General features: G+C 42.4%; 1 protein-coding gene across 2 annotated transcripts in view; it reads left to right on the forward strand.

The window, feature by feature from the left end:
* PLCXD2 (phosphatidylinositol specific phospholipase C X domain containing 2) overlaps positions 1 to 14804 on the forward strand; it is a 33255-nt gene extending 18451 nt beyond the window's left edge. Inside the window, exons 2-5 of one of the 2 annotated variants that reach the window (XM_065574774.1) lie at positions 2227 to 2687; positions 4151 to 4392; positions 6584 to 6676; positions 11665 to 11804. In XM_065574774.1, coding sequence (XP_065430846.1) covers positions 2227 to 2687; positions 4151 to 4392; positions 6584 to 6656 — 776 coding nt within the window. In that variant the 3' untranslated portion in view covers positions 6657 to 6676; positions 11665 to 11804. Of the gene's footprint in view, positions 1 to 2226; positions 2688 to 4150; positions 4393 to 6583; positions 6677 to 11664 lie in introns of both variants that reach the window. The other variant, XM_005283613.4, reaches the window with a different exon arrangement.
* Positions 14805 to 14977: the final 173 nt, after the last annotated feature.

A 14977-nucleotide genomic window follows, 5' to 3' on the forward strand; every position in this document is an offset into this window, starting at 1 on the left:
GGAAATCTAGCTAAACCTGGAGTCTTGGCAGGCAGACTTCTATCCCCAGATCTGCTTAATGTTGCCTCTGACAGGGGACTCCAGGGTCTCCTCTAAGTACTATGTTCTTGGCCCCACCTCCCCTCAAAGTTACTGCTCCAATTAAGATCGTCCTTCCTGCCCTTGGGTGCTTCGCACTGCCATCAAGTCAGGACTTCTTCAGGGGCTCCCAGCCGCTCTTCTCTTGTATGTCCTGCAAGCAGTAACTAGGGAGACATAATCCACAATGGGTTTTTCTTGATTTCTTTCTTACTAGGTTATTTTTTATACCTTTTTATTAGACTTGTGAGGGGTGGAGCTTTATTTATGAGCATTATTTTGTGGTTAGGTGCATGATTTCCCTGCCAGATTCTGTCATGTGTCCATAATGCTGACACCCTGTGTCACAGGCACATGACCATCTCTCCTGCAGAGACTGGGTGGGGCAATGGGATGATGGCTCAGGTTGTCAGGTGACTGACGATGAGAGAGGGAATCTTTCATTTCTTAGTCACCTTCCTGCATTTTTACAAGGTTAGTAGTGACCTAAAGTCATTGTCAGTAAAAAGCCTGTGCAATGGCCTGTTTGAAATGAGTTTGCTCTCAGTCCTGTTCCTGGAATAGAGGTATCCACAAATACAAAACAAAATCATTACAACTGACACTACCTGCTACCTGGTTGTCAGTATCAGCAGAAAGGCCAGGGACTAGCTGAGCATGGAGATAGTTCAGTCATCTGATGCCTGGTCAGAGCTAAGACTCATTGGCAGTGCATTGTGAGGATTTTCACCCAACCACAGCCTGAGGTCTCTGTCCCATAGATTAACCAAGAGCTTTGGTGTCTTAGGTTGTTTCCCCACAGTCAAGTGTAATTTTAAGTAACCATAGAGAGTTATGATAGCAAGGCAAGTGTTGTGGGGCGACAACTCACCGGTGCGGTGCCTCCTGCTGGCCGTCTCGGGAATTAGCTCTTTCCAGCCCGGCACGCCCTCTGCAGGCCAGTGTCTCGCCTGCCGCTGGCCCCGTGTCCCTCCCAGACCCCAGTGCCCTTTGCCCCTCTGCCCACCACAGTCCCCCTTGCTTTGGGTCTCCCCTTCCAGGGGAACCCCCAACTCTCTATCCTCACCTTGCCTCAGTGGCTACTGCCAGTCACCATCTAGCCCCGCTCCCTGGGGCAGACTGCAGTCTGTAAATCACTCATCATCGGCAAGGGGGGTTAGGACCTGCTGCCTGTGCCTATCTCTGGGCTGCCCCTCTGCACCCCAGTACCTGTTTGTAGGCCTTAACTAGGCCTGCAGCTGCGGTTTTTCTAGGCTGGAGCTCCCTAGGTCCTTCTGCCCTTCCCCAGCACTGCTCTACCCTAACAAGGCCTGCAGCCTGGGGTTTTACTAGGCTGGAGCTCCTTCTGCCCTTCCCCAGCACTGCTTCACCCTAGGTACCCTTCTCAGCTCTCAGGCAGTCAGGCCCTTCTCTCGCAGAAGCTAGAGAGAGACTCTTCCCAGCCTCTGGCCCTCAGCCCTCTTAAAGGGCCAGCTGTGGCCTGATTGGGGCGTGGCCCCAGCTGTGGCTACTTCCCCCAATCAGCCTAGGTTTTCCCCGCCACAGCCCTCTCCAGGGCTGCTTTTAACCCTTTCAGGGCCGGAGCGGGGTGACCACCCCTCTACAGCAAGGAATAAATACAGTATAAAAAGAGAATCTTGGTTCATTCTAGGGCTCAGTGCTGAATTCATCAACAAGCACAAGACCAGTTTCAAATCCCTGTGCCACCACAGTGGAAGAACTGTGAAGGTAGCTTGCTTGTTTCTTCGATGGACAGAGGAGTATGAACACAGGAGAGGATAATGGGACAGAGGATTCTCCTTACTATGGCTATTTATTATTTATATTCTATTAGCATCTAAACTGCATTATGCTGGGAACTGTACAAACACATTTTAAGAGACAGTTGTAACCCTAAAAAACTCCCAGACGTGAATAGATAAGACAAAGGAAGTGGTATTCCCATTTTATAGATGGGGAAACTGAGACTTAAAGATGAAGTGGCTTGCCCAAGGTAACACAAGAAGTCCTGTGTCAGAGCTAAGAGTTGACCCCAAATCTCCTGAATCCCAGTCCAGTGCCTTAACACTAGACCTTTGTGCCATACTGGACACATGAAATATTATTTTCGATGCTATAACATTAAAATTACTATTTTTTTATCTCTAGGATCACATGATTCTTTCAGCTACTGGGTTGATGAGAAATCACCTGTCGGACCTGATCAAGCCACGGCAATCAAACGTTTGGCTAAAATTTCTTTGGTGAAAAAGCTGATGAAGAAATGGTCAGTGACTCAAAACCTGACCTTCAAAGAGCAGCTGGAAGGTGGGATCCGCTACTTTGATCTGCGCGTATCTTCCAAACCGGGAGAAGTGGGACAGGAGATCTATTTCATACATGGCTTGTTTGGCATCAAAGTATGGGACGGACTGATGGAGATAAACACCTTCCTCACACAGCACCCCAAAGAAGCCATCTTCTTGGATTTCAATCACTTCTATGCCATGGAAGACCAGCACCACATATACCTGATTAACAGGATCCGGGAAGCATTTGGATCAAAACTTTGCACAATGGAATATGTAGAAAATGTGACCTTGCAATATCTTTGGGAGAAGAGTCAACAGGTGGGGAAAGGACATGTAATGACTCTAAGCCCAAAATGTTACAATTCAAATTATAGAGAGGGTCTGTCTAGGGTTCCAAGCATATTATTATTAATTTTATTTTTTATATTATGGGGGCTTCTGGGGGTCAGGGCCCTATTATGCAGGAATTCACAAATATGCAACAAAGATACAAGCTTGCATATGTAGTTGATCTTTTGTAAAATGTTGGCTTGGTGTTTGTGAGGACACGTCCTCCAGTAACTAGCCCACACAAAGAATTAAAAACTTTAATTCTATAGATAGCTAATGCATAGTCTCTTATCTCATCTATGTTTTAGGAGCAAACAGTCTGTGTTCTATCCATGTTAGTGCATGAGTGAGCTTTAGTTGATGACTATGGTGTCTGTTGATTGCAGCTCACTAATGCTCAGTCTTGAAGCAAAAGACTCCCAGTGCTTCCATTTAATTCCAAAACTAAAGTTGTGTGTGTGCAGTCATGCTTTGAGGAATTCCTCTGAACAAGTCCTCTTCAGTCTGCTTCCTGGATTCTACCTGATTAAAGCAAAGAGCCCCTTGTCAATTCAGATAATGAAAGGTGTTCTGTTTTAGATATAGCTAGCTCTCAATAAATCATGTGACACTTTGAAACAAACAGATTGGGATGTAACACTCAGTATCCAGATTAGCTAGAGATGGATCCAGATCTGAACTCAAGATCCATTTTCTTTATAAACCTCTAAGATGTTCAGATCAAGATATAGAGGCAAACAGCACACATCTGGCTTGAAACTCACTGATGGGCTGAACTAGAACACTGAATCCCAGTGTAATATTTAACTCTGGATCTGAAGACCTTTCCCAGATATTCATAGGACTCTCATAAACTGCTACTTCATATGACACCAGGAATAAAACTCCTATCTCAGCTCCAGAAAGCACAGTGCATGTTACAGCAGACAATGAGATTGTCTTTGGTGTTCCATCCAGTAAATGGCAGTGGAACGCCAGTATATGAGCCAGCCCAATATATCACAGCAAGTTAATTTGAATTGAGTTACACAGTATTTTAGTTCCGAACTTGCCACCATCCTTTTCCTGAGATAAAAGTAATTGTGGCAATGCTGTCTGACAAATATTAAGAGTAAGATTAGAGGAATGTCGTTTAAGTAAAACATCTTGGAATGTGATTTCAGTTTCATACTGTAAATTCTCCTTTTTCTCTAGTGACACTTGAAACGCTATGCAGTCCTGAATTTGCAACTAATCAAAATGATTTTCTCCTTTATGGCAACGCTCCAGTGAATTAATTGTATTCAGTGTACTAGTTTAAAGGCAGGAAGCCAGATTCTCACCAGATTATACACATGTGTACTCAGACTTCAATGGGACTGCATGGATATACTTAAATGCAAAATTTGGTTCCAAAACATCATGATTCGATTTAATTTACATTCTTTTCTATCTTTCTCTCCATTATTTAGGTTCTCATTTTCTACCACTACCCTCTGTATCAGGAATATCCCTTCCTGTGGCCAGGGAATAAAATGCCAGCACCTTGGGCAAACACAACGAACGTGCACAAGCTATTACAGTTCTTAGAGACCACTCTTGGGGAGCGGGCTCAACATGGAACTTTTCATGTTTCTCAAGCTATTCTCACACCCAGGGTCAAAACTATTGCACGGCACCTAATTCGTGGCCTAAAAAATACGCTTGTTCACAGGTAAGGATTTGTCTTGGTTCCACAGCTCCTTGTTTGTAACTTTTACCTTGAAGTTACAATGAATAAGCAAGTAACTACCAGGCCTGTGCTTGAATTATTAACAACATACAAGTAGCTGATCTTTCAGGATATATTGTTACTTATATTTGATGACTGCAAGCATCTCACTCCCTGCAGTTAAGCTAAAACATAAAATATCCCTTTATGTGTAAATATCCAGAGAGAACATGTTGGTAGGGTTCAATTTAGGGTATTGATGAGATATCAGATAAGGCTCAGCCATCTTTATTAGTCAAAGACAATACAGCACAACACAAAAGGGAAAGGGTTAATACTTTACCAATTCAATCTGGGAAGTAGAGTCGCACAGCAGTCAATCTGCTCCAAAATTATGGACTTACTTCGCTCATATAATACCCTTGTTTACAACAAAAGTAGGGTACACCCAGTTCTTACCAGTTTCTTATCTTATTTTGAACTTAGTTTTCAGGTAACAAAGACATCATGCCAACCATCCTTATTCCTCAGTACCAGCACCTCGTGCAACTTGTTAGGCCTTAACAAGACATGCATCTTATCCCTGACAGCTCCCACATGTACCCAAGGACACAGTTCATACATGCTACTAATACAATTTATTTTAGCATAAGTACAAAGGATGCTGGGGAAGTGCTTCATGGTTTATATATCAAGCATAAGTGCAAAGCCTTTTAGTCATGATATTGGCTGACAAAATGCAAGACCAAATTCATATTCTTTTGTGAGCAGAGAGCAATTTGAAGTGGTGACGCTAGAGAAAATAAGTCCCCTCAACTCCTCCTTAAAGTGAGGAGGAAAAACAAGCTTATCTCTTACATGAAAACCAGATTTCATTTTCTGTGGACTAAAATCTGCTCTGAGTTATATGCATACCAGCCCCAGTGACTTCCATAACACTTACACACTCATAGGACAGATTTGACCTTCAATGTGTCTTGCTTCTCCAGACCAAAAAAAAAAAAAAGAGAGAGAGAGATGAATAATAGGAGTTTTCTAATTGTGGCTACATGGTTTATCCATAACTAAGACAACTAATAAAGGGCCTGATCCTGAAAATTGCTGCACCCTTGTAACTCATAATGACTTAAAGGGCAGGTGCAGGGCCCATCATTTCCCAGGATCTGACCCAAATGATTCTGCTGTGTGATATTAACGTTGTGTAGCCTATATTCCAAATCACGGAGTGAATAGTGATCCTTTTTGCGGTTTAAGGCCTGGAATCTTACTCCTTAGCTCTACTCGTACCATATAATCAACACTTGGATTTGTCAGGGCAACATACAGACTGGCATCCAGTCCTGTGCAGTTTGTAACAATGGTGCTAGCTGTATTGTGAGTCTGATTGTCAAAATGACCATATCACCTACTGAACTGGATATAAAACAATGAACTAGGCAGTACTGGAAACTAGTTAGCATGTGGCCTTTGATTTTCTGGAAAACTCATTGAATCTTTAGTCCCAAGTTAATAACAGCCAGGTTCTAGATTTTTTTGGGGAAATCACTGTTTCTTCTAGTGGTATTTATTGCTTTTTTCCTAAAACACCCCCCCCCCCCCCCCCGCCCACAGACACACACACACATCAATTAAAATAGGGAAAGAACAAGGTAAAAATTACTTAGAAAAGTTAGATGGCTTCAAGTCACCGGGGCCTGATGAAATACATCCTAGGAGCTAACTGAGGAGATATCTGAGCCATTAGTGATTATCTTTGAAAATTCATGGAAGACAGGAGTGATTCCAGGGGACTGGAAGAGGCCAAATATTATGTCAATCTATAAAAAGGGGAACAATGGCAACCTGGGGCATTACAGATCAGTCACCTTAACTTCAGTATCCAGAAAGATAATGGAACAAATAAGCAAGCAAGCAAGCAAACACCTAGAAGATAATAAGGTGATAAGTAACAGCATGGATTTGTCAAGAATAGATAATGTCAACTCAACCTAATAGCTTTCTTTGACAGGATAACAAGCCTAAGACGTGGTCTACACTGGGGGGAGGGAGGTTGTTCTAAGTTACGCAACTTCAGCTACGTGAATAATGTAGCTGAAGTCGACGTACTTAGCTCTACTTACCGCAGTGTCTTCACTACGGTGAGTCAACTGCTGTCGCTCCCCCATCGACTCTGCCTGCGCCTCTCGCCAAGCAGGAGACGACGGGAGAGCGCTCAGGGATCGATTTATCGTGTCTCGATTGCTGCCCACTTATCCGACATACCCTAAGGGAGGAAGCAGAAGATGTGGTATGTCTTGACTTTTGTAAGGCTTTTATACTGTCTCTCATGACCTTCTCATAAACAAACTAGGGAAATACAACCTAGATGGAGATACTATAAGGTGGGTGCATAACTGGTTGGAAAACCATACCCAGAAAGTAGTTATCAGTGGTTCACAGTCAAGCTGGATGGGCATATCAAGTGGGGTCATACAGGGATTGGTCATGGGTCCAGTTCTGTTCAATATCTTCATAAATGATTTAGATCAGTGGTTCTCAAACTTTAGCAACCCGAGGATCCCCATTTTCATTTAAAAAAATTTGTGGACCCCCAAGCCCTTCTGCTTAGCCCCAGGCCCCACCCCCACTCCACCCCTTCCTCCAAGGCCACACTCCACCCCACCTCTTTCCACACCCGCTCCACCCACGCCCCTCCTCTTCCCTGCCTCTTTCTACCCTCTCTGCCAAGCGCCCCCTGTCCCTGCTCCCCCACTCTCCCAGCATCTCCTGCATGCCCCTGAACAGCTGTTCCCTGGCCTGCAGGAGGTGCTGGGAGGAAGGGGGAGGAGTTGATCAGCAGGGCCAATGGACCCCCTGGAGTGCCCTTGCAGACCCCAGTTTGAGAAACGCTGATTTAGATAATGGCATAGAGAGTACACTTATGAAATCTGGAGATGATACCGAGCTGGGTGGGATTATAACTGTTTTGGAGAATAGGATTAAAATTCAAAATGTTCTGGACAAACTGGAGAAATGGTCTGAAGTAAATAGGGTGAAATACAATAAGGACAAATGCAAAGTACTCCACCTGGGAAGGAACAATCAATTGCACACATACAAAATGGGAAATGACTGCTAGGAAGGAGTACTGTGGAAAGGGATCTGGGGGTCGTAATGGATCACAAGCTAAATATAGTCAACAGTGTAACATTGTTGCAAAAAAAGGTAAACATAATTCTGAGATGGATTAGCAGGAGTGTTGTAAGCAAGACACGGGAAATAATTATTCCGCTCTACTCCACACTGATACAGCCTTAACTGGAGTATTGTGCCCACAAATTGGAGAAAGTCCAGAGAAGAGCAACAAACATGATTAACAGTCTAGAAAATGTGATCTATCGGGAAAGACTGAAAAAATTGGCTTTGTTCAGTCTGGAAAAGAAAAGATTGAGGGGGGACTTAGCAGTTTTCAAGTACATAAAAGGTTGTTAGAAAGAGGAGAGAGAAAAATTGTTCTAGTTAACCTCTGTGGATAGGACAAGAAGCAATGGGCTGAAATTGCAGCAAGGGAGGTTTAGGTTGGACATTAGGAAAAACTTCCTAGCTCTCAGGGTGGTTAAGCACTGGAATAAATTGCCCAGGGAGGTTGTGGAATCGCCATGATTATAGGTATTTAAGAATAGGTTAGACAAACATCTGTCAGGGATGGTCTAGATCAGGGGTGGGCAAACTTTTTGGCCTGAGGGCCACATCTGGGAATAAAAATTGTATGGTGGGCCATGAATGCTCACAAAATTGGAGTTGCGGTGCGGGAGGGAGTGAGGGCTCTGGTTGGGGGTGTGGGCTCTGGGGTGGGGATGAGGAGTTTGGGGTGTAGGAGGGTGCTCTGGGCTGGTATTGAGGGGTTTTGAGGGCAGGAGGGGGATAAGGGCTGGAGCAGAGGGTTGGGGCATGGAAAGAGACTCAGGGAGCAGGCTCTGAGCTGCGGTTACCTCAAGCGGTTCCCGAAAGCAGTGGCATGTCTCTTTTCCAGCTCCTACGCATGGAGTGGCCTACTAGTGCCAGAGCGGGGCCATGCGGGTGCTTCCGGGAGCTGTGTGGTGCCGTCCCCGACCTGATGCCCTGGCTGGAGCGCCTGGCAAGCTCCAGACCCCGCTCCCCAGTGGCAGCTCGCCGGCTGCCTTAAAATGTAGTTTGCCCACCCCTGGTCTAGATAAAACTTAGTCCTGCCTTGAGTGCAGGGGACTGGACTAGAAAACCTCTTGAGGCCCCTTCCAGCCCTACAATTCTGTGATTCAATTTTTTTTAAAAATCCTCCTCAAAGACCCAGAGGGTCGGAATCTAAAATATCCACATAATAGAACTACTGAAGTTTCTATGGTTGAAGTTAGGATGTGGAGTTCCTGTCTCTTGCCTTTCCACAGAATTTAGTCTGATAGAATAATGTCTAAAGCCAAATAATGAAATAATGTTAGTATCCAGGTAATCTGACCCAAAGATTTTGAACTTCCTGTTTTCCAAGATTGCAGTTTGTTTTTTGTACATTAAACACTAGATGGTGCTAAAATGCTTTCTTTAAGAGTATGTGTAGCGTTGTTAGACCCAGGATATTAGAGAGCCAAGGTGGGTGAGGTAATGTCTTTAAGATTAAGAAACCATTTTAAATTTGTATAGCTTTACTCCTGAAAACACATGACACTTAAAAAACCAAGGTGGGTGAGATGATATCTTTTCTTTGACCAACCTTCGTTGGTGAGAGACTCAAGTTTTCGAACTTACACAGTGCTCTTCTTCAGGTCTCGGAAACTTACTCAGAGTGTCGCAAATACATACCAGGTGGAACATTTGAGAGCATAGTGATTGTCAGGTTTCACCCACATAGTTGCTACTGTGGCATTTAGTGCACTGGATGAGGTACACCACATGTTGTGATAGGCATGTGTAGGACCCATGGATCTTGAAAGGTGTGCTGTCTCTTGAATGAACTCACACAGGAAAATGATATAAGACAAAAACATCACATCACCTGTGGGTGAACACTTTTCACAAAAAGGACAAGCTTAAATTCATATTCATATTTCTTGACACTAAAAATCATGTTACAACAACCTATAACCCACTAACAACCCCCACCCAGCTGTTTCTCTGCCCTCCTTTTCCTCCCTATGTCTAGAGGGGTGTTAACAAGCCACTTCACCTTGAGTGGTCCCTTGAGTGTTAACTACTTGTACTAAACAATCTGTTCCATCCTCTATTTAGCTGTGACACTCTGGGTAAGTTTCCCAGACCTGAAGAAGAGCTCTGGCTTGGTCTACACTACATACTTAAGTTGGTATAACTATGTCCCTCAGGGATGTGGAAATTCACACCCCTGAGCAACACAAGATATACAGATTGAACTCCTGGTGTAGACAGCACGATGTCAACATGAGGGCTTCTCACGGTGACATAGCTGCCACCTCTCAGGGAGGTGGAGTACTTGTGCTGATGGGAGAAAACCCCTCACCCTCATCATAGATAGTGTCTTTGCTAAGGCGTTGTCTACATTGGCACTTTCATTGTTAAAACTTTTGTTGCACGGGGGTGTGAAAAAACACTCCCTGAATGATAAAAAGTTTTAACAACTAAAAGTGCCGGTGTGGACTGGAGGTGGTGTGCACAGTGTAGACAACCTAAGTGATACAGCAGTGCAGCTGCATCGGTACAGCTGCGCTGCTGCAGTGCTGTATGTGTAGACAAGCCCTCTGTGTAAGCATGAAAGCTTGTCTCTCTCACCAACAGAAGTTGGTCCAAGAAAAGATATCCCCTCACCCACCTTTCTTTTTTTAAGAGAGGCATGCGTTTTAAGGAATAAAGCTCTACACATTTAAAATTGTTTCTTAATCTTAACTAAAGATATTTAATAGAGAGAAAACTTAATTGCATGGATACAATATGGTTCTTCTACAGTATATATTAAATGTGCAATATTATAAGAATGTGTCAAAACTCACATGACCATTCTCATCCTCAAAACGCTTCACAAACATCAATGCATTAATTTTCAAGGCATTTCCAGGAGCTTTAATAATGTTCATATGGAGCAAATCCCTCCTTAAAATTAGTTACTTCCATGAGGTCTTCCAACAGTAATTCAAATATTAACATTTGTTCCAACAATAATTCAAATACGGAGCCATAATGTGTCATCAGGTTTAAAGCACAACTTTCTAAGGAAGTCACTGAGAAGTTCTGCTTAAACACTGAAGGCTTGAAACGACATACAGTTAAAATCAGAGTCCAAATACTTCACAAATTAAAGCCTGCTTGCACCCTCATGCTCAGTGTTTATACACAGTTGAATGGGAACTGCCTGTTCTGTACATTCAAATTTGGCTGTACAATTTTGTATAGACCTCTGCCTTCTGATTCTGATAATGCTGGCCCTAAACATGAGTATTAAACCATTTTGCATTAAGTTCTAACTAATAGAGAAGAAACATTTGAAATTATTCCACACAATGATTTACAAATGACTGGCTTTTCATGAGAATAACTACTCTTTTGCCTGTATCCATTCCTTTTGTTTACTGATGACTTCCTTTGTGGGTTGTTATTACTTTTATTCCTGGGATTGCAAGCTCCAAGGGGCAGACAGCTTGCCTTTCTATCTGCTTGTAAAACAACAGGCACACGATGGCACTCATAGGATTAGTTACTTCTGTTTCTGGCTCCTGTGGAAACCCCATTGCTGTAGTGTTAGAGGAGCACAAAAACCTCTGCAAACCCTTGGTTCAAGTTCTTTTCAAGGAATGACTGAAAAAAATTTCAGTTCTTAGTAATCCAAACCATTTCATCCATCCCTAATTACAATGATTTCAGTAATAACACAAGACCTAATTGCTATGACTTAAGCCTTCAGATCAGTATATACTCAGACAAAATGAAGAACAAAGAAACCATTGCAGAACCTTAAATTCTGAGATCCTAACTGTTCAACGAATCATTAAGAATCCTATAGTATGTCTTGTAAGAGCAGCAGTTTCCACTGGTGACTTTGGCCAATATTTCTATTCCCCCCTCCCCACCCCCCGATACACACACCAAAAAAAATGGTTGTGCAGTGTGCTGTTTTCTGCCACCCTTCTCCCCAGAGGTGGTTGCATTTTAAGGGTGCAGTATATATTTAGTTTGCTACTTTGGGGTTAAAGGATACTGTGTAAACATGCTGTTACTGTTACATGTAGAGCAAAATCAAGGTGCTTCCATACCAGTGTGTTATATTGGTTAATATATTTATCCTTCTTTTTTCTTTAGGAACCTGCCTATGATTTTGAACTGGGTAAAGACACAGAAGCCAGGCGTTATGGGCGTTAACATAATTACATCAGACTTTGTGGAGCTGGTTGACTTTGCTGCCACGGTTATTGCATTAAACGACCTCCTTTTAGAAGGGCACCGAGCTGTGACTAAATCCTGACTGTTTTGTCTCTCACTCTAAGATCAGCACTCATCCACTGAGATGAGGATTTGGAGTCTTTCATACATGTCAACAGCTTTCAATGTAAATCTCAGTTTAGGTGTTTTTGTTTTTGTTTTTGAACAAACAAAAACCTAGTTTCTGAGAAAAACGTGCTGAAAATCATTCACGTCAGGATCTATCGCTGCATGGATCTGACCTGAACACTAAGCAGTGTCTGAGTGCTGCTGACTCTGTTATGCACACATCTGCTGCAGTACAGCAATCTGTTGTCTGCCTGCCAGTAAGAGGCCGGACACTACAGCAGATGTAACCAATTGGCAGCAGTGTCTCCCCTGGCAACTAGACTCCCTGTGGGTGTGCATCCTGTGTGTTATTGAACCCCGGTGTCAGGCTAAGAATTGGTGTTGATCCTCAGGAGCAGTTCTACCAGACGAGCCAAAAGGGATCCTCCACCTGGCTACATAAGTCAGAGCTGTGCTGGTCTCAGATAGCAGTTGCTATTGTATCTCTTATGTCGTACTGGAAGCTACCTTTGACTTTCTTAAAAAAACAGCATCCCCATTGTTCAGAGGGAAGCTTTTATACTGTGTTCAGTGGTTTAAATAGAGATGGGCCCGAGGTGCGGAGATTGGATCTAAACTTATAACTCTCAGGGGATTTTGGCTCCAAGGTTTTGTTTTCGGTCTCTCTCTTATTTTAAGGGACTTCCATTAGAGCAGGATGCAGATGCACTTTAATTAAGTTTGGGTGTGGGGGAGGGGGGAAATCAGTTGAGTTTTCTTGAAAGGTTGTGGGGGGGGGGGAAGCTCTGCACAAAAGGCTGCTATGTGCACATGTTAGTAACACAGCAGGCTTTGTTCATTGTATGTAGCTTGGAGACACAATGTAGCAAACTATAGAGTGAAGTTTAGTCAAAACTTTGGTGGTTTCATTCATGTGGACCTTACCCCCTACCCCAATTTCGATTCACTTGTTTTTCATTCCCTAGGCTTCATTTTGGGGGTGGGGGTAAAACTGGGACAATTGTTTCTTTTTTGTTTGGCATCTGGTCATTTTTCACATCATTTTGTGCCCAAACACTTGAACCTACCCAGGTTTGCTCAAACCCACCCTAAAGTCACTGTGAGGTTTGTAGTCACTTGAGACTTTGAGTCCCTGATTTGAGTTTCAGTTTACTCTCTGGGAGGCAAATTGGGATGCAGGGAGTGGAGGGGTGAGGAGAATTCTACCAGTTATTCCAAGCTGCACCCACTTGTGATGGCAGAATAAGATTCTGCTCACAGATTGTGCCGATCCTCATTACTTGATCATACAATTTTTTTAATTGTTTGTTTTGATCAGCAGCAAAATGTTGACAATTTATATTTTAAAATTATGTTTCAGCATTGACACTCCACTGATGAATTAGGGGAAGTTAACAGATTTGAGAGGAAATGTCTCAGGCTCTCTGTTGAGTCAGGCAGACACCACTGGATAAATTTGCACTCAGTTCATAATGTAAAGGTTATCTTTTGAGCCAGGAGGGTTAGAGACATTTAAAAATGAAGAATTAGATTCTAGAGGAACAGGGAAATGTGTTGGTTCCCTGGCCCAATCTGTTCATAATGAAAACTTTGCACAATTCAACTGAACATTGAGGGCTCTTTTAGCACACTTTATATTAAGAGTAACTACTTTCCATTGGCAGTAGACTAGAAACCCTAAGGTTTGGGCATTAAGTAGAGATGGGCAAAGCTTTCATTATGACCACAGTAGTACTATACTTATGCACAAAAAGTTGCTTCTTTCAAGACAAATCCAGACAAATAAAACAGCTGGAGGGTTGGGTAGTTCTCAACAGGAGTAGACGTACCCCTAGGGGTATGCAGAGATCTTCCAGGGGGTACATGAACTCCTCTAGATATTTGCCTAGTTTTACAACTGGCTACATAAAAAGCACTAGCAATGTCAGTACAAACTAAAATTTCATACAGACAATGACTTGTTCATACTGCTTTATTTACTATACACTGACATGTAAATACAATATTTATATTCCAATTTATTTATTTTATAATTATATGGTAAAAATGAGAACGCAAGCAATTCTTCAGTAATAGTGTGCTGTGAAACTTTTGTATTTTTATGTCTGATTTTGTAAGCAAGTAGTTTTTAAGTGAGGTGTAACTTAGGGGTTCGCAAGACAAATCAGACTCCTGAAAGGGGTACAGTAGTCTGGAAAGGTTAACAACCACTGATCTACAGTTCAAAACATTGTGTAATTATGCAACATCATAGCATGAAGAGGTTACTCTTTTGCAGCATGGATGTCCAGAATAAATTCAGCACTTCGATTATCCCATGAAGCTGATGCACTCTTACAGTCTTTCAGAAAGTTGTGCTTTACCCCCAAAATAACTGGGCAATTGGTGGCTCATCTGCTGTTCAGTCACCTTTCTACAAACTGCTGCTAGTGAACTAATTATCAGTGGGTTTAAGAATAACTGTTAAGACTTCAGTTTATTTTGTTTATAAGAAAAGTGATTGTTTTTACAAACAGTTAAAAAAAAATTATAAACCTAACCATCCCCTCAACTTCTGGATCCCTCACCCAGTCTGATAGTAGCTGCAGCTTTTTCCATGCTGTTTCTCCCATGATGGTGGCTCTATATTTAATACGTCAAACCACATAGAGATCACTTGCTTTTGTTCTAAACTCAGAACTCTGCTAAGGTTCATCTAAAGGTTTGCAAACCTTCCACATGTGAACCTTGGCCAAGTTCTTAACAAACTTTAATATGATTTATCTGTTTGTGTTGCATGGTTTTAATTAGTACTGTTCAAAAAATTTTTCCAGCTAAACCTTTTTTATTAAAAACTGAAAGGTTGACTTTTTGTGTCTTCCCCCACCATCCACCATCACCATGCCTTTTTCCTTATTTTCTAATGGAAAAAGGTAAGAGAAAATGGCGTAAATATATATATTTTATATATATATATTTTTTTTTAAACGAAATCCACAAATTTAAGGTTTTGTTTAACTAAAACAATTGCACAAATAGTTCAAACAAAAGAAATATTTTGTTCTCTTTTAATGTTTTGCAGAAAATATATGTCTTTTGACCGGCCCTACTTTTAATGCCAAGCCATATGCAACATGATGGCTTC

The sequence above is a fragment of the Chrysemys picta genome, chromosome 1 (assembly GCF_011386835.1).
Source record: "Chrysemys picta bellii isolate R12L10 chromosome 1, ASM1138683v2, whole genome shotgun sequence".
Lineage (NCBI taxonomy): Eukaryota > Metazoa > Chordata > Testudines > Emydidae > Chrysemys > Chrysemys picta.